The sequence below is a fragment of the Gymnodraco acuticeps genome, unplaced genomic scaffold, assembly GCF_902827175.1.
Source record: "Gymnodraco acuticeps unplaced genomic scaffold, fGymAcu1.1, whole genome shotgun sequence".
Classification (NCBI taxonomy): domain Eukaryota; kingdom Metazoa; phylum Chordata; class Actinopteri; order Perciformes; family Bathydraconidae; genus Gymnodraco; species Gymnodraco acuticeps.
Window position 1 is genome coordinate 1,644,867 of NW_022991168.1, and position 24,702 is coordinate 1,669,568.

Below are 24,702 nucleotides of genomic sequence, written 5' to 3' on the forward strand. Positions count from 1 at the left end.
GTGTGTGTGTGTGTGTGTGTGTGTGTGTGTGTGTGTGTGTGTGTGTGTGCGTGCCAGATATGCATGTATTTACAATATGCATGCCTGTGCATTTGTGTTTTTATTTGATGACATGAGACAGTGGAAAACACCTGAAGCTGCTACCTTACTGAGCAAAAAAGAGAGAGATGGAGAAGAAAAGAAAAAGGAGGAGGAGAGTGCTTGAGGAAAAAAGAGGGGAAAAAATGGTTGGTATGAAGAAGAGAAGTCCTTGTTGATATTAACCCTCTGAGACCCACGGGCCGTATACGATCCCAAATATCACATTGTGTTCAAAGCGTCATAACTTCTCAGCTGTTTGAGTCAGAGACATGCCGGATTTTTCCTCTTAAACTACGGAAAGGGCAATAAACAACTCCATTAAATTTTTCATTGAGAGGTGTTTACTTATTTTGGTGAAATGGATGTGCGTAAAGTTTTAAAAGATGCAGATAGTCTCACCTTTATTCTGGCGCATTGCTTATCGTTTTGTATGTTTTATAGGTCTATTCTCATCCACCATCTTTGTTTGTGACGTAAAGCAACACACTCTCACTCCCTAAGCGTCCAGGAGCGACGTTTGGTCATTGTCCGTGGCGTCCAGTTGTGACGCTCCTAGGCTCCTTCAGCGTCATAAAGGGACGCAAATAGCTTTCAACTGATTGCAATGTATTCCCATCTGCGGCGGGATTTGATGCTCATGGAAGCACGGCATTCGTTTGTGTCGGCTGCCCTTAAAGGCAATGTGAGCGTCCATTCTCATTGGATAACGGAGAATTGTACACCCGGAAGTAAGTATTCCTCTTACTGTCGATTGATTTTACAGTGATATCTGCACTACTCATCGACTAAAAAACACCAGATTATCCTTGTTAATTACACAACATTGATTGGTTTAAATTGTGTGCAATGCTTTTGTATTTTTCCCCTTCGATTCGGAGAAACAAATGTTTTTTCTGAGTAAAGGATGGCAGAAGACACTACACTACCCAGAATCCCCAGCTATCGTTTGGACTACACCATGTGCTCTGTTTGACAAACCCCGTGATAGTCCTCAAGCTCTGTGATTGGAGTGTGCTCCGAGGGTTACGCCGATTCTCGAACAGCACTTGAAATGGGATGGAACCATGCACGGCAGAATGTCCAAAACTGGATTTGAACGGGTCCACCGCGTCCCCCCCTCCCCCACCCCATCCCCAGAACTACACATGCTGGCTATTCTGTTTCGCAACATGTTCTCTATCTATGGCACGTCTCTACTGGGAGTTGTAGTTTTAAAAGACGTTTTCGTATTTCCCATAATAAGAAGTTGCCAGTATTAAACTGTGTACATCCCTGGAGGTTTAGGGGATAGGAAACACTCAAATTTAAAACATATAATTAATAAATGGGTGAAAATTGCTTGTGCCCATAATGGGCAGCATATACACACATGCCAGCTAAGGTCAGAAGAGCTTTATTTAACAGCTGGTCTTATGTTTGTGACCCCTGTTGTTAATTGATAACATTACATTACATTAATTGATAAGCCTGAAACATGCACTTGTCAAGGTTCAGAGGCATATTTTGCAAATATGGCAGTAGCCATCGATCAGCTTAAAATAAGATATACTTTATTGATCCCAAGTTGGAACATTTGCGTTACATCAGCATGTGTAACAGTTGTAAATATGCAGTGGTGTTTATTTGTAAATCATTTAGTATAATCACACAAATTCTGTGTTTTATATTTAACAATTCTGTGTTCTTTATTTATTGATTGTTCAATACCTGACAAGGCCGGAGATGAAATATCTACATACATCTTATAAGAGTATAATACATTATGTATAATATCAGTTAAAATAAGTGCTTCAACATAGTTAACATTGCTGGAGGTATGCACAAATATTGATAGATGTCTTGTAATGCACTATTGAGGAACCTGCGACCCAAGTTTTTCATTCAATGCAGAACTACACCATAGTTGTGTAGGCCTATATGATATGTCAATAAACCTTAGAAAATCTTGAAAGGGATGTGCAAAATAGTCATTATATACAGTCTTTAATTAACTATTAGTAGAGAATAACGAGTAATGAATATACTTTATAGGGATCCTATTAATATCTAATAATAAAAATAATGAAATTCAATAACATGCTTTAACCACTAGGTGTCCCTTTATATCAGCTGTGCACCTTTATGGTGTAAATACAGCCTATCTACCAATTGGATCAAATATAAAAGTCAGCCGAATTAGTGTTGATACTGCAAGGAGACGTATTGTGTGAAAAGAAATGTAAGATGTTGTTTAATGGCCGATATATTTATGATCCACGTCACGTTTTCAGTTCCTCATGTTTGTCTATAAGTCTTCTCATCAGGGCTCTATAAATACAGAACTACGGCAGATATGTAATATTTAATGCAGCCGAACCGTGTATTACAATGCCGTTATGTGATGACTTTCAAAGAGAAAAGCAAGCACACTCGGAATAAAGTATTATTTTATTTAAAAAAAAGTTTTCGGTCTGTTTCCGGTATTTGTTAATGACGATGTGCTGTGAGATGTGAGACTGAAATTGCACAGGGGAAAATAACGTAGGCTATCTTTAGATGCGGATTTTGTTAAACTAATATGTTTTCGCTGTGGACCAACACTATACATTGACGGGGAAGGGGGGTAGCAATAAAGATAACACCATTAAACAGTTACACAACATAACAGAAATAATATCGATAGCAGCGTCCCTAGCAACCACCTTGGTAACAATGAAAACGTCGCGATTTCCTGAAGTAATCTTCGTAATAACTAGCAAACTAAAGATCATGGACATCCACTGCACACATAATCTGAAATAACAACTCATATTTCTCGCATCAAATGACATCAAAACGCATTTTAATGGCCAAACTAACTTTAAAATTGGCATTTTCCACCGAGAATAAAACGAAGTTCGGCCATGTTTTCTTTTTCTACAGAAAAAAGAAAATAAATTTGAAGATCACGTGACATAGACGCCAGCCATTGGAATGAATAGTGAAAAAAACGGGGTTTGTCAAACAGAGCACATGGTGTAGTCCAAACGATAGCTGGGGATTCTGGGTAGTGTAGTGTCTTCTGCCATCCTTTACTCCGAAAAAATATTTGTTTCTCCGAATCGAAGGGGAAAAATACAAAAGCATTGCACACAATTTAAACCAATCAATGTTGTGTAATTATCAAGGATAATCTGGTGTTTTTTAGTCAATGAGTAGTGCAGATATCACTGTAAAATCAATCGACAGTAAGAGGAATACTTACTTCCGGGTGTACAATTATCCGTTATCCAATGGGAATGGACGCTCACATTGCCTTTTAAGGGCAGCCGACACAAACGAATGCCGTGCTTCCATGAGCGTCAAATCCCGCCGCAGATGGGAATACATTGCAATCAGTTGAAAGCTATTTGCGTCCCTTTATGACGCTGAAGGAGCCTAGGAGCGTCACAACTGGACGCCACGGACACTGACCAAACGTCGCTCCTGGACGCTTAGGGAGTGAGAGTGTGTTGCGTAAAGAGTGTAGTCACGTTTCTGAATCGGACACTCTGGGTGGATGCAGTCACAGCCAATCGGAGTCTGATTCAGAGGGTTGCCTGTCAGTTCCGTTGTTATGTGTACTGAAACGAGAGCCGGTATAATTCCACACGCGAAAACTAAATAAAAGTTGGAATACGTTCTTTTAGTGTTTTGAAAGTAAACTGAGGTATGGCAAGGAAGTTTACTACAGCTGAGACTTTGGAGCTGATTTTTCAAGGGGACGATGTCGATGAAAATTCTGACGAATTTGATGAAAATTCAGATGAATCTGCTGAGCATGCCATTTGTGATTGTGGAAAGGAACTACCATGATATATATCATGTGTAGTCTTGACAACAAAAAAAGACAATTCCTGGCAAAAAAAGACGCCCATGGACACTGCCCAAAAGATTGGGCATAACTAATGAACAGAAGAAGTTAGAATCTTCTAATCAGTACTGATACAATGATAATAAATGTGTCCAGTTGTCTGTGTTGAATGTTTTTTTCAATGTTATGGTTAGCAGTTATTTTTTATGAAATAAGTAAAAAATGTTTATGGGCAAATATCCCATATTATATTGTATATAAGTCTCTAATGAGTGACATATATCATTAGCTGAGGTTGTGCTGATTTCTGGGATGTGTAAAACGTTATTATACTGTAAATAAATGACAATTGATAAGGCAAAACACAAAAATATACAAAAACGGAAATGTGGGTCTCAGAGGGTTAATGGTGCTGCAAGAAATAAGTCCTGTGTAAAGTGAATTATTCATTTAAATATTCTAGACCTCAGTTTCACTTTGAACTCGTATTGATGAATCAAGATTAGTTCATGTGAGTGTGTTTCTTTTAAAACCATCTCCTCAAAATCGTGATAACAAATCGTAAATGCAAACATTCAGAGAAGCTGGAAGAGGAGGAATCCTCTCTCTATCTAATCTCACACAAAGTGTACACACACACACACTCTCTCTCTCACTCTGATGCTTTTTTAACATTTGTTCTGTGCATTTGTGCCCATTCTCTCACAATATGTTCCTGTCTCTTCAAGCTTTTTGGTTTGCTCTCTTTCTTCAAAGAGGCCCTATTTCTTTTTTTTTAAGGTTCTCCTTTTCCTGTAGTGTGTTAGATAGACGGTCTGCAAAGGCTAAAATCCTGTGTTCCACACACACCCCCCCCCCCCCCCCCCCCTGACTGAAACGCCTCCATTGGACTCCTTTGTTTACTTCCGGGACATAGTGACATCACTATGTAACACTTACACTTCTATTGGCTTGTGCTTCAACATATGTGTACATGAAATGGTTGAGCAATCACAACAGAGCCGTCCAGGTAACCAATCACACTACTAAGGCGGTGTTTACACGATAACGCAAACGGTTGTATCCGCAACTTTAGTTTTTCGTTTAGCCCGTTCGGCCACACGAGGCCGTAACAGAAACGCGGAAACGGACCACGCAAACGATAACGGGTCCCATGGTGGATAGATCTGCAACCGGAACGCTCTGGGGGGCCAAACGGCTCAGTGTACGCCCTATACGATTATTTCCCGATAGATGAAGCCATAGCCCCGCCTCTCCCCACCTCTGCTGCTCACTGCTGTAGCATGGTCAGTAGCTACTGCTAGTGCTACTGCTACTGACCATGCTACAGATGTTAGTAAAAAATCTACAGCTCGACCATGCTACAGATGTTAGTGCAAAATCTACAGCTCCTCTACCACAACCATCAGCAACAAGTGGTCATGGAGAATTACATGAACTACATGTTGCTAAATCTTCCGCGGGGCATAAACAGAAGGGTAAGCATGGCAACCATGCTCGGGGGTCTTCTTCGCTACTTTTGGTGTATTTTGTGGCAGAATACAGCACCACTTATAGGCCCGGCATATGTACTACAGCGTCTCCAGCGCTTACGAGCGGCCTCGTGCGGAAGTACAGCACCACTTACAGGCCCGGCATATGTACTACAGCGTCTCCAGCCCTTACGAGCGGTCTCGTGTGAACGGACACGTTAAATGAGCCGAATGCGTGTGAACGGAGGACTTTTTTGAAAACGAATTCGGTGCGCAAACGTTACCGTGTAAATGGGGTCTAACACTACAGGAAAGGGAAAACCCCCAAAAGCATGATAGGGCCTCTTTAAAGCTGATCATACTGTGATCATTAGCATGAGGCACAATCATTTATTTGACAGCAATATTAGCCTATACTTAAATATAGTATTTGTTACTTTCCATTTTTCATTCTTGTTTTTGTAATCTTATATTTTTCAGTTTTGTTATTACTATTGTTGAACTGATTTCAAATTTGTTTTCCACAAAAAATATGTTATAGGCAATCTGTTGCCTTCAACAATTTGGAAGTGTTTGGCTCACCTGTGCACCTTGGACTTATCAAAGTTAACGGACAAGGAAACGACAAGATGGGCCACAGTATTAAGTACCTTGGGAAGGAATCTAGTTCCTTAGCTCTGCTGGAAAATTATTTGTGGCAGGACTGAGTTGAAATGCATGCCCACACTGCAGAGAAAACCTCCTGACAAGATGTTGGATGAACCAATTAGCTTGCCGTTGGTGTTATGAATGACTGCAGGTTACCCATGGCAAGGCAAGGCAAGGCAAGTTTATTTATATAGCACTTTTCAACACAATGCAATTCAAAGTGCTTTACAAAAAATGAAAGACATTAAGAAAATAGCATTTAAAATCAGAGATTAAAAAGAAAAGCTAATAAAAGAAACATTAAAAGAAAAAATACATGGATAAAAGTTACAGTGCAGTCTAAGATATGAATACTTCAATTAAACATTAAAAGAAAAAGTACATGGATAAAAGTTACAGTGCAGTCTAAGATATGAATAGTTCAATTAAAAGCAGCGGCAAAAAGAAAAGTCTTCAGCCTGGATTTAAAAGTAGTAAGAGTTGCAGCGGATCTGCAGGTTTCTGGGAGTTTGTTCCAGATATTTGGAGCATAATAACTGAATGCTGCTTTACCATGTTTAGTTCTGACTCTGGGGACAGAAAGCTGACCAGTCCCTGAAGACCTGAGAGATCTGGATGGTTCATAATTTAGCAGGAGGTCAGAAATGTATTTTGGGCCTAAACCATTCAGTGCTTTAGAAATCTATTCTTTGACACACAGGAAGCCAGTGTAAAGACTTCAGAACAGGAGTGATGTGATCCACTTTCTTAGTGTTAGTGAGGACTTGAGCAGCGGCGTTCTGAATCAGCTGCAGCTTTCTAATAGATTTTTTAGTGAGACCTGTGAAGACACCAAGTAGTCGAGTCTACTGAAGATAAAAGCATGGACAAGTTTTTCCAAATCCTGCTGTGACATTAGTCTTTTAATCCTAGATATATTCTTTAGGTGATAGAAGGCTGATTTAGTAACTGTTTTAATGTGACTGTTGAAACTCAGGTCAGAGTCCATGACTACACCTAGATTTCTGGCTTTATCTGTTGTTTTGAACATTGCAGGCTGAAGCTCAGCGCTAACTTTTATACGTTCTGCCTTCACTCCAAAAACCATTACCTCAGTTTTATCTTTGTTTAATTGGAGAAAGTTCTGACACATCCAGTCATTGATTTGTTCGATGCACTTACTCAGTGTTTGAATTGGAGCATAGTCTCCTGGTGAAATTGTTACGTAAATGTGTGTGTCATCCGCATAGCTATGGTAACTTATTTTGTTGTTTTTCATTAACTGAGCCAGTGGTAGCATGTAGATGTTAAAAAGAAGAGGCCCCAAGATGGAGCCTTGAGGAACCCCACATGTCATATTTGTCAACTCAGATGTGTATTTACCTATAGAAACAAAGTTGTTTCTGTCCTTTAAGTAGGATTCAAACCAATTTAGAACTGTTTCCGAAAGTCCCACCCAGTTTTCCAGTCGGTCTAGTAATATGCTGTGGTCAACAGTGTCAAACGCAGCACTGAGATCTAATAATACTAACACTGAAGTTCTGCCACTGTCTGTGTTTAAGTGGATGTCATTAAATACCTTTACAAGAGCAGTATCAGTGCTGTGGTTTGGACGAAAGCCTGACTGGAACATATCAAAACAGTTATTTAAATGCAAGAAATTACTCAACTGTTGAAAAACAACTTTTTCAATGATTTTACCTAGAAATGGGAGGTTTGATATGAGCCTGTAATTGTTCATTACTGTAGCATCTAGATTATTCTTTTTTAAGAGCGGTTTAATGACTGCAGTTTTCAGGGTCTGTGGAAAAATACCTGAGTGAAGAGATTTGTTTACTATATGAAGTAGATCTGAGGCCATGCAAGGCAAAACATCTTTGAAAAATCCTGTTGGAATAATATCAAGGCAGCAGGAGGAGGATTTCAGAAGTTGTATAATGTCCTCTAGGTTTTTATCATTAATCTGATGGAATTGTGTCATGGTGTTTGAATTGATGTTAAGTGGACACAGAGATAACACATTTGCTGCACCTGATGCAGAGGCACTGACTGCTTGTCTGATTTTCCCGAATTTTGTCAGTGAAAAAGGAGGCAAAATCATTGCACGCCCTGGTGGATAGAAATTCAGAGGCTACTGACACTGGGGGGTTATACAGTCTGTCGACGGTAGCAAACAAGGCACGTGCGTTGTTTTTGTTTTTGGTAATGATGTCAGAGAAGAACGATTGTCGTGCGTTTTTCAATTCCAAATTATAAAGGCCAAGTCTCTCTTTATAGATTTCAAAGTGAACCTGGAGATTTGTTTTTCGCCACCTACATTCAGCTTTTCGACACTGTCTTTTTTCTGCTCTCACGGTCATGGCCTTTCTCCATGGAGTTATTTTCTTCCCAGTCACTTCCTTTACCTTAGTTGGAGCAATGGCATCTATAACATTTTTAATTTTTGAATTAAAATGATCTACTAGCTCATTTACTGAGATGTTAGCAGGGGCAAGTGTGGAAGAACAATTCTGAGTAAACATTTCCCTAGTATTTTCAGTTAAATATCGCTTTGTGGTTACCTCTTTTGAACATTTTTGTGAACAGAAATAGAGCTCTCAAAGAAAACACAGGAATGGTCAGAGAGTGCAACATCAGTCACCACAACCTTAGAGATATTCAGACCCTTTGAGATAATTAAGTCCAGAGTGTGCCCCTTATTGTGCGTGGGCTCCGTCACATGCTGAGTCAGTCCATAGCAATCAAGAACACAAAATATTTATTTTGCCCCTCTGTCCTGGGGGTTGTCAACATGGATGTTAAAATCACCAACAATGACTAGACGGTCAAAGTCAATACACACTATAGACAGCAGTTCAGTAAAGTCATCAAAAAAGCTTGCACAGTATTTGGGTGGTCTATAGATATTTAGGAACAGAGCTCGAGAGGAGCATTTCAGCTGAAGGGCCACATATTCAAAAGAATCAAAGTTCCCATTAGATGTCTTCCTGCATTGAAGGGAATCATTGAACAGAATAGCAACTCCACCCCCTTTCTTATGCATTCTTTCCTGACTCATAAAACTAAAGTTGGGAGGTGTTGATTCGATAAAAACAGCTGCACTGTTATTTTGTTCAATCCAAGTTTCTGTTAAAAACATAAAATCGAGATTGTGCTCAGTGATAAAATCATTGATTAAAAATGTTTTTCCTGCCAAAGACCTGACATTTAATAAAGCTAGTTTAAGTTTGTTAAACACACTATCAGTAATGTTTTTTGTAACAAGCTGTGGCTGACATGGAATCACTGCTAAATTAGATAAACTCACACAAACGTTTGAGCGCTTCCTGTATCTAAGATGATTCACCGCTCTTAATCTATTACCTATCAACACAGATATCGACAAAGCTACAGGCAGGCAGGGCCCCGGCATGTCCTGGAAAGAGTTGAGAGTGCCATACGCCCTTGAGCCTGGACCCAGCACATATCAGTAAGAGTTTGTTGCATTTTGTACACACACATCCTTATCAGGCTTCGGAGACTGCAGATGCTTTCTTGATGAAGACGGGGGAGATGGTGCGCGTCTCTGCTTCAGTGATTTTGGGGTAAAGGACATGCTGCCAACCCTGCGTATCGCCTTAGTTTGGTTATTGAACTCCAGGAAGGAATCGGTGCCAGCCCTGCGTGTCGCCTTCATGCGGTCATCGAACTCCAGGGGGGTGGGCGAGGGTGAAAGGGTAAGCGGAGAGTAGAGAGAGCTGGGGGATGAATGAAGAGTATCCTCAAAGGCGTTGACAGGGGGTGGGGTGACGGGCAGTGGAGACTCCTCCATGTGTCTCATAGAACATTCCTCAGGCGGGTGCAGTGATAATTCCTCAGGGTTTTCCGCGCGATGTGTTGTGTCTTTCTCCTGTTTTAATTCCTCTTGCCGCTTGTCCTTGGCAGAGGGAACAGATTGATGACGCAGGCAGTTGAATATGTTAGAGATAAACAATTTCACTCCTGATTTGTTCAGACAAACTCCATTTGCCTTGAAAAGATGTCTGCGATCCCAGAACAAGTTAAAATTGTCAATAAAATGGACAGAATGGTCAGTACAGGCCGTTGAAAGCCAGGTGTTCAGTGCAAACAATCTGCTGAATCTCTCCACTCCTCTTCTGACTGGCGGTAGAGGGCCACTGATGAACACCTCTGCATTTAGGGAGCTGGCAGTTTCCAACAAACATTTAAAGTCTTCTTTCAGCACTTCTGACTTTTGTTTCACAACATCATTTGTTCCAATGTGCAGTACCACATTCTTCACAGTCGGATGTTCAGCCCCAATATGCAGGATCTTCTCAGCCAAGTCAGAGACCTTATCCTTGGGAAAACAGAGTACTTTGGTGTTGTTCTTATTACACAGACCTTTTACATCTCTTACAGCAGAGTCACCCACAATCAGAGTTTCAGGCCCAGTCGTTAGGTTTCCCTCTAGCCTTTTACTTTTGGAGTAGCTATCGGTCCTTACCCTGCTGTGTGAAGAGGACAGGTTATCCAGGTCATCAGAAAGAGATCTCCGGCTCTCGGTCAGCGGAGCGTATCTGTTCTGGATTGGCACACTTGGTGGTTTAGGAGGATTGTTTGTAATTCTCCCTTTAGCAGCTGTCCACGGCTGTTTAGGGGTTGAAGAGGCGCTCTTCCTGGGTGATAACAATGCAGGCCAGCCGGTCGCATTACAGATTTCAGAGCGCTGGACTCTGCCTGTTATCCGTCCTCCCAAATCCCATGGAAATGATTTACTCTTACCCCCTAATCGCACCAGGAGCGTCTGCGCTGCGGCTGTGCCGCGCTGCGGCCTCCTCCTGCGTCCTAACCCACCAGGCGCGTTTCAAAACGTTGCGGAAGCGGAGCGTCGTGTGTGCAGCCTCGCAGTTGTTGGATGAACATTCCACTTCCTGCCTGCGCCGCGCTGCGCCGTGTCAAAAATAGGATTCATCCTATATTTTTGAAATTCCTTGCGGCGAGGAGCTTCTGGGACGCTTCGAGCCGCGGCGCAGCGTGTCTGGTGGAATAGCACCCATTGACTAGAGTGGCCGCGATCGCTAAAAACGCCGCAGCCGCAGCACAACGCAGCGCAGACGCTCCTGGTGGGATTAGGGGGTTAGGCTTTGCACCCAGAGAGTTCCAGGGAGGACTACCACTTGTAGATTTATTACCCGGTACTGTTGGAGATTTGGAGGGATAACTGGTCCACTTTTCAAATCTCCGCGCGTTCCTATGAAGCTGGTTATAATACAGGAAGGAATCCATATCTACAAAGTAACCGTTCTACTTTAATGGCAATATGACAATGCAATACAATCATTACAATACAACATGATATATTACAGTTATATTTTAATGCTTAAGGAGTAATGCCGGCTTACTCCTGCCCTGGTTCGCATACTGCAGAGCTACTTTCACCCGAGGGCAGCATGTGAAGAAGAGAGCGAACGCCAGGGATCCACCGGAGATATACCAGAGTAAGAAGGAGGGGTTTGGTGTTAGGTCAGCTGGTCATCTTTTCAGGTCATCTCATTGGGAGAAGCAATGCTGGCCAGCAGGAAACCAAACAGGCTCACTTTACAACAAAAGGTCTCAAGGCCTGCATACCTACACCTCCCCCACAGAGCAATAAAACCCTGTTTACTCCAACCAGCCCAGAATGTTTATAGCCATTTGTAGTCCTTACATTTATGAAAGGATAAAACAGAGAAATCAATATAAAACACAAACACAGGTATTGTTTGAACAGTATTCACTTAACTGCTACTATTGATAAGCACCAGAGAAACCCAAGGGACCTCTCTTAATATCACAAACACGGTAGCTAGATCTAAGTTGAATGCAAATCAGGACATGCTCTCACCTTCCCCCATCTTCCTTTGTCCTCAAAAACACATGTCAACAGGCCCCATATCCAGCTCACAGTTTTACCCAAATTATTCCCATTTTAAGCTTATCCATAGTTTGCTAACATGAATAAATACAAATATAACTCTACAAATCCCCCTTTTTATCTCCTTCTCCAGAGATAAACTTAGACAAGGCATTTTGAAATATACCCACTGTCATTCTTTTCTACTGTGTCCATAAATCCATCCGAAGCTGGTATTCAGAGTACTTGAAACCTTCATGGAGACAGAACACCACTTTCCATGGCAGTGAAGGAACCATGAGGGGGTAGCTGAGTGCTAGAATCATCAGCCCCCCCCGGAGGAATAGCCCACAAGGACAGCTAATAGGGAGGGGGAGATGCAGCTTTCCCTTCACGGGTAGAACTGATCAGAGCGAAGTAGACTCCTCTGCTGCCTCGAAAAGTCCCCTGTGCCGTCCTGGCTTGTCGTGTCTTTGTCCCCCCCGATCCGCTGACAGCAGCTTCTGGGCTGCCTGCTAGAGAGATGTCTTCCTCCTCCTCGTCCTCCGGCCCGCTGATGGCGGCTTCCGGGTCGATGCTGTAGAGATGTCTTCCCGATCCTCCTTCTCCGGCCCGCTGATGATGCCTCCCGGGTCGTCTGCTGTAAGGATGGCTCCAGGGTCCTGGTCCTTCAGTCCGCTGCTTCCGAGTAGTCCACGTCTGCCAGGGCCACGTCCGTCCTGATGTCGTCCCCTGGTCCTAGTAGGTGGTTTCCCCGCCGCACACTGGCTCCCGTGGTACGAGCTGTCCCCCTTTTCTCCCAGGCAGACGGCATAAGAGGTCCGCTGGGTCACTCGGTCGGGGTCGGAGAGCCTGGGGTTGAGCCACTTTGTCCTGATGACTTTCAGCCAGACGAACTCTGCTGTCGGCCTCGTGCTTCTCGGGTCCCCCTTTTGGCGCCAGCGACCTGTGTGGAGAAATCTGATACAACTCCCTCAAGCCTACGCTCAGCTGTTTTGACCCACTTGGAGCCTGTTGGTGGGGTGTATTGAAACAACAGCCGTCTGTGAACAGGTTTTCCAAATTAATTGTAGACCTCCTATCTGCCAGTGCAGCTTCAGAATCTTAATACTTGGATTGTGCCAACTAAATAAGAACCTCAACATCTTTAGGTAAACTAAATAACATATTTCAATAGCTCTGAATTTCTGACAAGCATCCGTGTTTATTTTTAAATGAAATCCTATTTAAAATCCAAATATAATATGAACTGCTAATGTTTCTGGTAAAGAAACACACTAATGTTATGGATTCAAAAACAACCAAAATCACGATGCTAACAAAGTGAATGATTTCCTGGTGATACTGCTCTTACCTGTCAGTGCTTAGATATTATCACGCTGAAAAAATGAATACAGAATTCCAACAAACTGTCATCAAATGTCTTTCTATTATAAATTTAGATGAAAGGTATATCCCCATAATGACCTAAACAATAAAGTCTATGGCTTTTACTTCTTTACCAGGCTAGTTACATGATGTTGTCTAAATTAAATTCTGTCTCAATACACTACTATGTTTTAGCTTTAACTGTAATATGTTCTTTCTACATTTCAAACCTCAGTTACTCTAATGTCTGTTAAAATATTACAAAATTGTTTCATTATCACAGGTCAACTTCTTCGGTTTCACAGTAGCCCCTTGGCCACTGCTTCTTTGTTACCTGTTTATACTTCAAATCAATATTTAGAAACATCTCAACATTCATCAAACAGTATCTTATCCCCAGATATGGAGCAGGTTAATTACATTCAATGCTCAGTTCGAACATCTGGGTTGGGGCGGAAGGTTTCTGTCAATCCTTAAAAGAAAAATTTAAATTGTGAATTTTACAGCCATGTTGACATTTATACATTATACTCACTTCCCCCTTTTACACATGAAATCATGTGTAACAAAACCCTGTAATGGGAGGGGAACAAAAACTGTCAGGTAATTGGTTAGGGACATAACGAACATTATTATCATTATTTCCACAGTGAACACTTCAGTGAAAAGAAGTGTTCCTCTCCGTCCTTCCGGCCTAAAAGAAACAGAATCTTCAGATTGTAGTTTTACATTTGCAAACCGCCAACTCATGTGAGAGGAAAATATCACATGTGCAGTTTCCCCTTTTTGTGGAATTTTTAGGAAACCTCTCGTTTCCCTTGGAGCTCCAAAATAATATGTTAGTCCAAAAACATGCTTGGTTAGTTATTGTTTTAGAATCATGCAGTTACACTGATCACATGCCGGCATTCATTCACTCACACTGTCTGGTTGTCATAATAATAATAATAATAATAATAATTTCAATTTATATAGCGCCTTTCACGAAACCCAAGGACGCTTTACAATGGGAAGTAACAAAACAAAAAGTAATAATAAAGATACATAGGCTGAAGAAAACAAAAACAGGAATAGGTTGCTGAGTACTGTATATTAGTTGAGGCCAAAGGCCTGAGTGAACAGATGGTGTTTGAGGTGTTTTTTGAAGGTGTCCAGAGTGTCTGCATTCCTGATTGCACAGGGGAGAGAATTCCAGAGGGTGGGGGCTGCGACACTGAAGGCTCTGTTGCCAAATGTTTTCAGCTTGGAGCGCTGGATGGAGAGCAGCCCTTTGTCAGAGGACCGCAGGTGACGAGAGGGGGTGTAGGGCTGAAGGAGGTCAGAGATGTATGGAGGGGCTAGGGAGTGGAGAGATTTGTAAGTTAGCAGGAAGAGTTTGTACTGGATGCGTGACTTGACCGGGAGCCAGTGAAGGTGGATGAGGGTAGGGGTGATGTGTTGCCAGGGCTTAGTGTGGGTGAGGAGCCTGGCTGCAGAGTTCTGGACGTACTGGAGCCTGTCCAGGGCTTTGCTGGTGACCCCGAACAGAACTCCATTGCAGTAGTCCAGACGAGAAGAGATGAAGGTATGAATTAATGTTTCTGCAACGGGGTCGGGGAGAGAGGGCCGGAGTCTGGAGATGTTTCGTAGGTGAAAGAAAGCAGTTTTGACAGTAGATCTGATGTGGGAGTTGAAGGTGAGGCTGGAGTCCAGAGTGACGCCCAGGCTGCGAACCTCAGGGGAAGGGTGGATGGAGCCGCCATCGATGGTGAGGAGCAGGAGTCATGTCAAGTTTGGTCAGGTTCACCCCAGAGTCAGTCATCCACAGTGCCTTGTCAAGTTACACTGTCGGTCAGGGTCAAAGGTCAGTTGGTCTCCGTCTTTTTTGGCCATGTGTCGTGCTCTGCAGAGACTTTGACATTTCAGCATAGGCCAGTATCCTTTGTCTACAAAAATATGTCACGATTTCAACTATGATTTTCAAGATGATTCTCACTTGTCATTGGGACTTCTGCCTCCCACTTTTCCTGAAACTTGGTACAAAACTCACTTCCTTCGAGTACTACTACTACTGCAATCCAATTACACCTAATTAGTATTAAAATGTCTAATGATCTATTTCAGAAACTTGTGTACATAACTATTATCTTGAGTCAAAACATTACTAGGATCTGTGTCGCTCTGCATTTCATAGCTCATTATAATTCTGGTCTACTTAAAAAACAATGTTAAACTCTTTTAGCAGTGTGTGGAACCTTGGGTGTCGGAACATGCAACAATTACTCCCTCCTTTATCAAGGATTTAAAACCGAAGTCTGGTAATAACTATGCCACAATGGTGAAATCAACACTTTAGATTGGAATTTAATATGTGGCTTGGCACTAGCCATTAATACAAACAAAGATTTGTCCTATAGAGTGGTTCCTAAAACTATCCTTTTAATGGTGATCAATATTGTAACCAATGAGATCACTACTTTATTCACACGTGAATAAAAATGTCTTAAAGAATGAATTGTTAACATGATGAAAATATTGAAGAATATGGTTCTACTCTGTCAGTGTGTTTTAGGATGATTATCATTTTACTTTAATAGTTTCCTCTTTACTGCTATTTTTAATTTACCAAATGATTAATAAATCTTTCTGTCTTTACGTATTTATGAAGTTAATTCAAGTTATTTAAATGTGCGTTTCGTGAATAAGTGTGTTTATGTGTAAACTCACTCATTCCCGTTCTCCTTTCCTCCTCCCCTGGTTTTCTCAAGCCGTGACCCCGGCCTCCTCACTTCTAATCGACCATGCCAACTCCTCTGATTCTGTCTTCTCTTCAGTCCATCAGCTGTTGAATCCATCCACTGTAACTTTTGTAGGCAGCCATTGGCCCAGTCACATCTGCAGCCCCATCATGCCACTGTTGTTGCACTCCTCCTTTACAGTCTCTCTGCTGTTTTTATGGAGGGCGGATTCTGCTCTCATGTCTATTGTGCCAAATCTCGCGGCGCAGTTTGGAACTTCATGTCCTGTTTGAGGGACCGATGAGAGTATCTCTCTGTATGTCAGCATGCTGGTTTGGTTCTGGATGCCACAGGTGGAGATAGTTCTGGCTGCAGTCTTGATGTAGTCTTGTTGTTGTTGTTGGTTCAGCTCTGGTTCTCTGTCTGTACGATGGAGAAGGAGGAGTCTCCTGTTGGGTTAGGTCTTTTTGTCTGCTTGGAGGGTCGGGATCAAAGCCTTTCTAACTCAGAGGGGGAGTCCAGGTCCCGGTACACATTACCTATAAGAAGTCTAGCCCACTGATGTTAAATAAATCCAACCCTTTCCACTCTGTCTCTTTCTAATCATACTATCTGTCTTAGTTGTTAAATGCCATGTAAACAACATAATTAATGTCTACTTATGATATTACAAAAACTCACTCCAAAAATGGTTTCATCCATTGTTACATATTTACCCAACACAACTCTGAAATACTTACATGTTTCCAGCATCACATATTCCACACACTATGAAAGAACATCTCCATATCTTCTCTCATTTTAAATCCCACTGTTACTTCGAACAATAGTAAACCTGCAGAGCACACCAATCGGATCACAGTAATGAAATTTGAATCAAGTGTAGGCCTATGTCTTCTTTCTGAACATTTATTTATATTGTCTAAATTTGCAAACAGTTCGAGTGTAAAATGTGTTTTGCACAATGTATTTACACTCTACAGATTCTTGAGTTTACTCATCTCCTGGTGCTGTCGTTGTAAAAAATGTTCAATCCCTTATTGTTTTTGTACCAGTTTTAGCTCGCAGAAGTTTCAAGGGTGTGATACCCCCTTTCAGCCACTAGATGGCAGCAGCAGAAGTTTCATGGGTGTGATACCCCCTTTCAGCCACTAGATGGCATCAGCAGAAGTTTCCAGACAAAGGGAAACGCTCTCCCTTGGTTTAATATATAACAGACCTCTGGCTTTAAGCTTTTAGCATTGGTCTGTTATTTAAACCCCAGTTTTAAACGGCGACTCGATCTGATTTATCGAGTTTCCAGGTTTTGTCGTGCAGGAATCAAACCTCGCATTCAAACAAACTGCACCATCTCCACGCCACTCAGGAATAAACACCTGCAGATCCACGCCAAACTGCTCTATTTTACGTCACGCAGGACTTTCGTCTACCTGTCGATCAACGTTTACGTTTTGTATATAACTTTCCTAACATAGTAAAATATGCATTGTATATTCCATTTAAACTATAAAAACACTGTGAAACGCCTACAGACAATCCTAAAGTTTTAGCGTATCCAATTACAGACAGGCGACTTTCATCGTCTGCTTACCTTATTAGCAAAGTTGCAGAGTCCTGCTGATTGTCTGAGATGTTTGAAAGCGTCTGAATTCTTCCTCAGCTTCGTTATATCTAGACGTCGGGGTCACCATTTTGTTGGAGATTTGGAGGGATAACTGGTCCGCTTTTCAAATCTCCGCGCGTTCCTATGAAGCTGGTTATAATACAGGAAGGAATCCATATCTACAAAGTAACCGTTCTACTTTAATGGCAATATGACAATGCAATACAATCATTACAATACAACATGATATATTACAGTTATATTGTAATGCTTAAGGAGTAATGCCGGCTTACTCCTGCCCTGGTTCGCATACTGCAGAGCTACTTTCACCCGAGGGCAGCATGTGAAGAAGAGAGCGAACGCCAGGGATCCACCGGAGATATACCAGAGTAAGAAGGAGGGGTTTGGTGTTAGGTCAGCTGGTCATCTTTTCAGGTCATCTCATTGGGAGAAGCAATGCTGGCCAGCAGGAAACCAAACAGGCTCACTTTACAACAAAAGGTCTCAAGGCCTGCATACCTACACCTCCCCCACAGAGCAATAAAACCCTGTTTACTCCAACCAGCCCAGAATGTTTATAGCCATTTGTAGTCCTTACATTTATGAAAGGATACAACAGATAAATCAATATAAAACACAAACACAGGTATTGTTTGAACAGTATTCACTTAACTGCTACTATTGATAAGCACCAGAGAAACCCAAGGGACCTCTCTTAATATCACAAACACGGTAGCTAGATCTAAGTTGAATGCAAATCAGGACATGCTCTCACCTTCCCCCATCTTCCTTTGTCCTCAAAAACACATGTCAACAGGCCCCATATCCAGCTCACAGTTTTACCCAAATTATTCCCATTTTAAGCTTATCCATAGTTTGCTAACATGAATAAATACAAATATAACTCTACAGTACACAGCCCTCCTGTTCCTTGGAATCCTTGTAGCTGCTAACTAGCTGTGAGTTAGCATACCCTTTTCCATTATTTTGCAACACTGGTAAAGTGGTGTCATTCCCATGACATAGTCCATTCACTTCCACGTTAACTTCCAACCGTTGCATTTTCATTTCCAACACAGCCATCTTCTGTATAAGTTTGTGGAAGTCATCTGTAGAGAACGGGGGCATTTTGCTACCAACTAGCTTAAGCTAAATAGCATGCAGTAGCCTACCAGGCTTTAGCTGTTGCTAGGCCACGCTACTGTAAGACTGAGGTCGTCGTAAAAATGTTGAAATATGGCTGAAACCCTCCGTCTATTTACGAAGATGAACTGTCCCAGTGATAAGTTAATGTCCAGGAGCCGCTGCTCGAAGTTTTCAGAGAATAAGAATAGGAAAATCAGCATAAAAAGTAAGCAGAGGCAGGAGCAAGCAAAAAAAGCGTCTGCACTGTAAGAAAGATAAGCAGGTAAGTCAGCCCATATGCCGCAAATTGTTGTTTCTTACACGACAACTAGAGGTGCTAAACTTTAATACAGTGAATGTTTTTCTGCACTACAATATTTAAAATGCAACTCGTGGAGCAGTAATGAAATATGACTGGAGTCTCTACAGCATTGCCCTCCATGATGCAGTGCTCAATTTTGAGGAAGAATACAAATTGTGAGCCAGAAGGGATTATCATGAATTGCCAGAATGTGAATTGTGTGTGTGTGTGTGTGTGTGTGTGTGTGTGTGTGTGTGTGTGTGTGTGTGTGTGTGTGTGTGTGTGTGTGTGTGTGTGTGTGTGTGTGTGTGTGTGTGTGTGTGTGTGTGTGTGTAAATGTGTGTGTGTAAAGGTGCGTGTGTGTGTAAAGGTGTGTGTGTAAAGGTGTGTGTAAAGGTGCGTGTGTGTGTGTGTAAAGGTGCGTGTGTGTGTGTAAAGGTGCGTGTGTGTGTGTGTAAAGGTGTGTGTGTGTGTAAAGGTGCGTGTGTGTGTGACGGTCTTGAAAAGGAAGACAAATGTTCTGTAGCTACTGAGGCCAATGATTTAATTCAGCTAACAGCACAGAGGACATTCTGAAGAAACAGAGAGCGTGTGTATCTGTGTGTTTTATTTGGGAGTTGGAGGTGGGTAAGTGAGAGTCATGATTATAAAGCACACAAGGAACGTGTAATTGCAATAATTGCAACAATCGACCTATTTGGTCGTTTTTTGGAGGAGGACAGGCTGATTTAAAAATAAACAGATCAATTTGCAAATTTCACTTTAACTGTCAGATTTTTTTCTTTTAATGAGGACATATTATGCCAATTTCCAGGTCCATAATCACGTACAATGCGTTGGAGCATTAGCCAATAGAAGCGTAAGTGTAACATAGTGATGTCACTATGTTATACTACGCACAAAAAAAAACATTTATATGCACAAAAACCTATACTGTATAATAGACTAAAGCAGAATAGGACCACTTTGACATGTAGCCCTGGAGGAGCATGCTTTACTTCCCAACACTTGTGAAGGAATTTGGGACAAACAAACCCAGGGGCTGGGGAAGAAAACAGGAATTCCATGGTGAAAGTAAACGGAGATAAACGGGCAAATATCACTTTTAACCTAAAAACAAACACCTTCCTTCCCCTCTTTCTTTCCCACCGTCTATCATGTCTCTTGCTTTCAAACTCTTCACATCTCTCTTTTGTTTGCCTCCCCCTCCCTCTTACACACTTTCTCTCTCCTAATATACTCCTACCCTCTCTCTCAATGTGTACCTCTCTCCCTCTCTCTCTCGGGGGTTGAGCAGTCGTAACGTAAGCGCCAGTCATCTCTGATCATCGCCACTGTGTTCCCTGAACGCTCAGCAGTCCACATCTCTCCCTGTGTCTCTTCCTCTCTCCGTCTTCTTCTTCTTCTTCTATCTTGGAGTCTCTGGTCTCTCTTTTCCTCTCCTCTGTGGATGTGACTCTAATGAGGAAAATTTGATGTCTGCTGTCATGTTTTGCGGTCTGAAGAGGGACGTAGGGGCAAACAACGTTGGTGAGTGCAGAACCCATGAGGGAAATTCTTTCAGTGATTTATTTATTCATTCATTGGTGTTGAGCTCCGGCAGTTGAGATGATTCTGAACTACATTTCCCAGAAATCACCTCATTCAAATATTATTTAAAGGTTCTGTGGCATCTTCTTGCGTGGATGTTCTGCTGTTGAAGTGTAGGTTTCTGTAAGTGGTGCTCTTTTCCTTGTTCAGCTTTTTTTGTCAATATAGTTTTTTTTGCTTTTTGTTTTCGCTATTATTTTTCAAACCAACCTATATTGTACAGTAGCCTACACATGGAACTAGTTCTTTCTTGTAAAAGTATTGGATTTTTGCATCTGTTATATGTGTTGAAATAGTCTTACTGTGTATGCAAAGTAGAATAAAGCCTTATGCTTGTCAAAAGTGGATTAAATCATATTGATACTCTTACGTATGTTGTGATAGCAATGTTCTTCTTCATGTTGTTTCATGTTGTTCTCACCAAAGTGAGAATTTCCGTTTTTTTTTTCAACATCTTTCCTTCTATTGATTATACTACTACCAGGAACATGTCAAGCAGCCCAATAGCAGCATTTTCTTGGTTACGTGTTTTACGACAATGATAAACACACAGAGGTAGGACGCTTATCTTGCTTAAAAAGACAACCGGTGAAAGATTAAAAAAGAGTTTAATATGGAGGAAAAGACAAATGTCTATGCAGGGTATAAATAGTTTTCATGTGTGTTGATCTGTTGGATCATTGTAGATGATGCGACTTCACTTTGGTCCCTGTTGAACATTCAATCTTTAAGTGTCTCCAGTGGTATAACCAGCTGTTTCTGTTCCTACCAACAATACTGTATATTTTGCTGCTAATTCATTAGAAAGAAGAACAACGCTTTGTTACACTTCACATTTGTTTAAATATGATTTGATAAGACTGAAGTTTACTTGAGTGAGCCATCATTTTTATCAGGGTCAGCATTAGGAAACGCTCATTGCTTGTCAACAAATACAATGATTCTCACCCTACCATCCACCCTACCATCCACCCATCCATCCACCCATCCATCCACCCACCCATCCATTCACCCATCCATCAACCCTACCATCCACCCATCCATCCACCCTTCCACCCATCCATCCATCCACCCACCCATCCATCCACCCATCCACCCATCCATCCACCCATCCATCCATCCACCCATCCATCCACCCACCCATCCATCCACCCATCCATCCACCCATCCACCCATCCACCCATCCATCCACCAATCTTCTCCTGCTTATCCTAAGATGGGTCATAGGGCTACCATGCTAAAAGGCATTCCTAACGTTCCTTATCCTAACAACATTTTCCAGATCTTCCCGGTAGTCCCTCAGGCATTCCCAGGCCAGGCGAGATTCAAAATATTTCCATAGAGTACTGTGTCTACCCCAGGGTCTCTCCTAATAGTTGGGCATGCCTGGTAAATCTCCATTGGAGGCATCCAGGAGGCATCCTGATTGAAAGCCTGGATTAAATGTCATCAGATGCCCAAACCACTGTCACCTCTTGTGACTGCAATGTCATTATTCTAGTCAGTCCCCAAATCTCATGGCCATAGGGTCAGAGCATTACGGAAGAGGATTGAAGTCAGGATACTAAGAAAATAAACGTAATTCTGACTTCTCAGATCTAAAAAGAAAATTGGCCTGAACCCTCTTCTGCATAACTTACAAATGTACTGTCAAAATGAAAACATGTTTGGTTGAACATTTTATAGTGATTTTAAATAACTTTGTGGTAAACTCATCCTCATTGGGGACTATCAAGCGTTCTAAATACCCTCATAGTCAAGATGTAAAACAAGCAAAAATGAACCTAGCACAAAGCAGGTTTTATTATTTTCCTCTCAACTATACAAGCAGAGTTTGAGATATGCATCAGAGGTATTAATAAGGTGAGCGCCATCCTATTTCATGCACCAATGAGCACAGTGGGAGCTATATTCTCTTCTATGGCCTCAGAGACTAACTAAGCTGATTCAGGGGAATGAGCTCAGGAAGCCACTCATTTATTTTAGTTTTATGTAGATTCAGACTCTATAGAGGTCTCCCATTTCACTGCATGCTTTGTTAAAAAACACTGCTGCACTTTGGCTTCATCCTCAAGAGCAATTCATTGGAAAAGTCAAGCAGAAGAGATTTGGAGAACAGCAGGTCAAGATGCATTTTTAGAAGATTTATGTTTCAATGAAGTTCTTCTTTACTGCTGGGCACATGCCTGTTCATTATAGCCTGCGTTGTTTATAGGATTGATTTAATCTTTTTATCACTTGAAGATATGAGCACATAAAAGCGGAGGAGAAATGGGGAACATTTGAATGATGAGGGGTTTATCGCCACCTTGGCTTTCTGCCAAATGCACAAGTTGATTCACTTTAGCATTACTGAGCTGACCGCGCTGAGAATTTAATAGAGACTGTGGCGAGGCGGCGAGGGTGTTGGATGTTATCATCAGCTGTGCATGACGCGTGGAGTTTCTCTCTGCTGTTCTCTACAAACTGCATTTCGCTCAGCGTGTTGTAACCATAACCCTCCAGGAGGGCGTCTGTTCTGTGGCTAGGAGCGTGACTGTGATACAAGCAAACAGCAAAAGATGAGAACTCATATTCACACAAACTGTACATGCACCTTCTGATTACATGTTGGAGCTGTAGGTGCACTTGAATGCGTCATACGTTATAATGAAAGTGTCAGAAATATAAATATCTCTGTGTTTTTGTCATTTGCTTCTCAGTTTCTCCCTCCGTTATTTACATTTTAAGGCCTTTAGATAACGCTCGATTTCAAGCGGCTTACAAGCAGTGCTCAGGTACGGCAGCTCACAAGGGCCAAATCATGTGACATATTAATGAAGGGTCTCTCTCACCACAAAACCCACTTATCTCTCATTTTCATATCTGCGTCTGTCTCCCTTCACCGGCCCTTTGCTGAAACTTGTCAACAGAGTTCTCTGAGCATCATGTCTGATCTGTGGAATAGTGTTGGCAGAAATAAACTGTTACTTCAAAGGTGTTTTGATGTTTCATTTTCCTGCCCTACACCTACCAAGCTGTTTCCTCCTCATGCCTGCTTCTCTTCAGCTACGAGACATTTTTTGTTTCTTTGAAAACTCGATTTCCTTTTGTTCGTCATGTTTTAGGAGGTTTGCCTTCCTATTACGGAGGCTTTTGTGTCATATGTGTCAAACTATTTAAAAGTAGAACTCAGAACAGACATCATTTTCTTTTTTTAGACGGCAAACATCAGGTTGGTTGTATCGGTGTGCAGTCAGTATGTTCATGGTTTAGGTGCTCTTGGCTTTTTAGAGGTTAATAAAGCAAAAGCTTTCAGTTCTCATTCATAACACTCCGTTCGATGTCTCACTATGGGGATACGCCTCATCGCGGAGCAAACAGAAGCATCAATCTCATTACGCCAATCCTGATTGGCTGGTGATCTTGACGTCAACGTCAGGGAATCCACCCCCTATAAGTAGCTTGCGCTACGTCGCATGCGTCATTCAAACATCTCTTCTCGCTTCAGAGCACATCTCTATGGTAGCCGGGCTAGCTTAACGGTCCACAGACTGAACCCAAATCTAAATTTCGGTCGACGGGCGCTCGCCGGCTACTCTTTCTGCTTCGCAAGAAGACTGCTAATACCGACCTCGCCATTTCTTTCCTCGGAATTATAAGGTTTGGATTTTTTCAAGCTAGCAACACACCTATTGCTAGCTTGCTTTCCCTCACTACCGACACCACGGTAGCAAGGATGTTTTTTCTTTTCTCTTTCTCATGGAGGAGGAAAGGATTAAAGAATATTGACACACCAGTTAATATTCTTTGAGAAAAAAGACCTACACCGTCCTTTTTTCTCCGGATTAAGGACAGGTTGGTAACACTTTTTTCTCGACGACGTACCTGTTACGAGCGGGTCCTCTCCACGCCACGCGGCAAACAAGATGGACACCTCTCTCCCTCACACCAGAGGAGTCAGGGACTCGGAGGCTCGACTCTGCGGCTGCGGGTTGAAGATATCAGGCACAGACTCACACCAGGTCTGCTCGTCCTGCCTCGGGCTGGAACACGCCCAGGAGGCTATTGACAACCCCGGCACGTGTGGGCATTGTGCCCGTTTCACCATAAAGAGCCTAGCCGACGGTTAGCACGCCAAGCTAGCTTGTCG

The 24,702-nt window shown here is 42.1% G+C and overlaps 1 protein-coding gene across 10 annotated transcripts in view; it reads left to right on the plus strand.

Moving 5' to 3' along the window:
* The window catches only part of LOC117560669 (glutamate receptor-interacting protein 2-like), a 522,557-nt gene that overhangs the window by 343,693 nt on the left and 154,162 nt on the right, over nt 1–24,702 (plus strand). For 2 of the 10 annotated variants that reach the window (XM_034237608.1, XM_034237610.1), the window contains exon 1: nt 20,330–20,510. The exons of the other annotated variants lie outside the window; for them this stretch is intronic. In XM_034237608.1, the coding sequence (XP_034093499.1) occupies nt 20,456–20,510 (55 nt within the window). In that variant the 5' untranslated portion in view covers nt 20,330–20,455. Of the gene's footprint in view, nt 1–20,329; nt 20,511–24,702 lie in introns of those variants that run through there. 10 annotated transcript variants of the gene reach the window in all.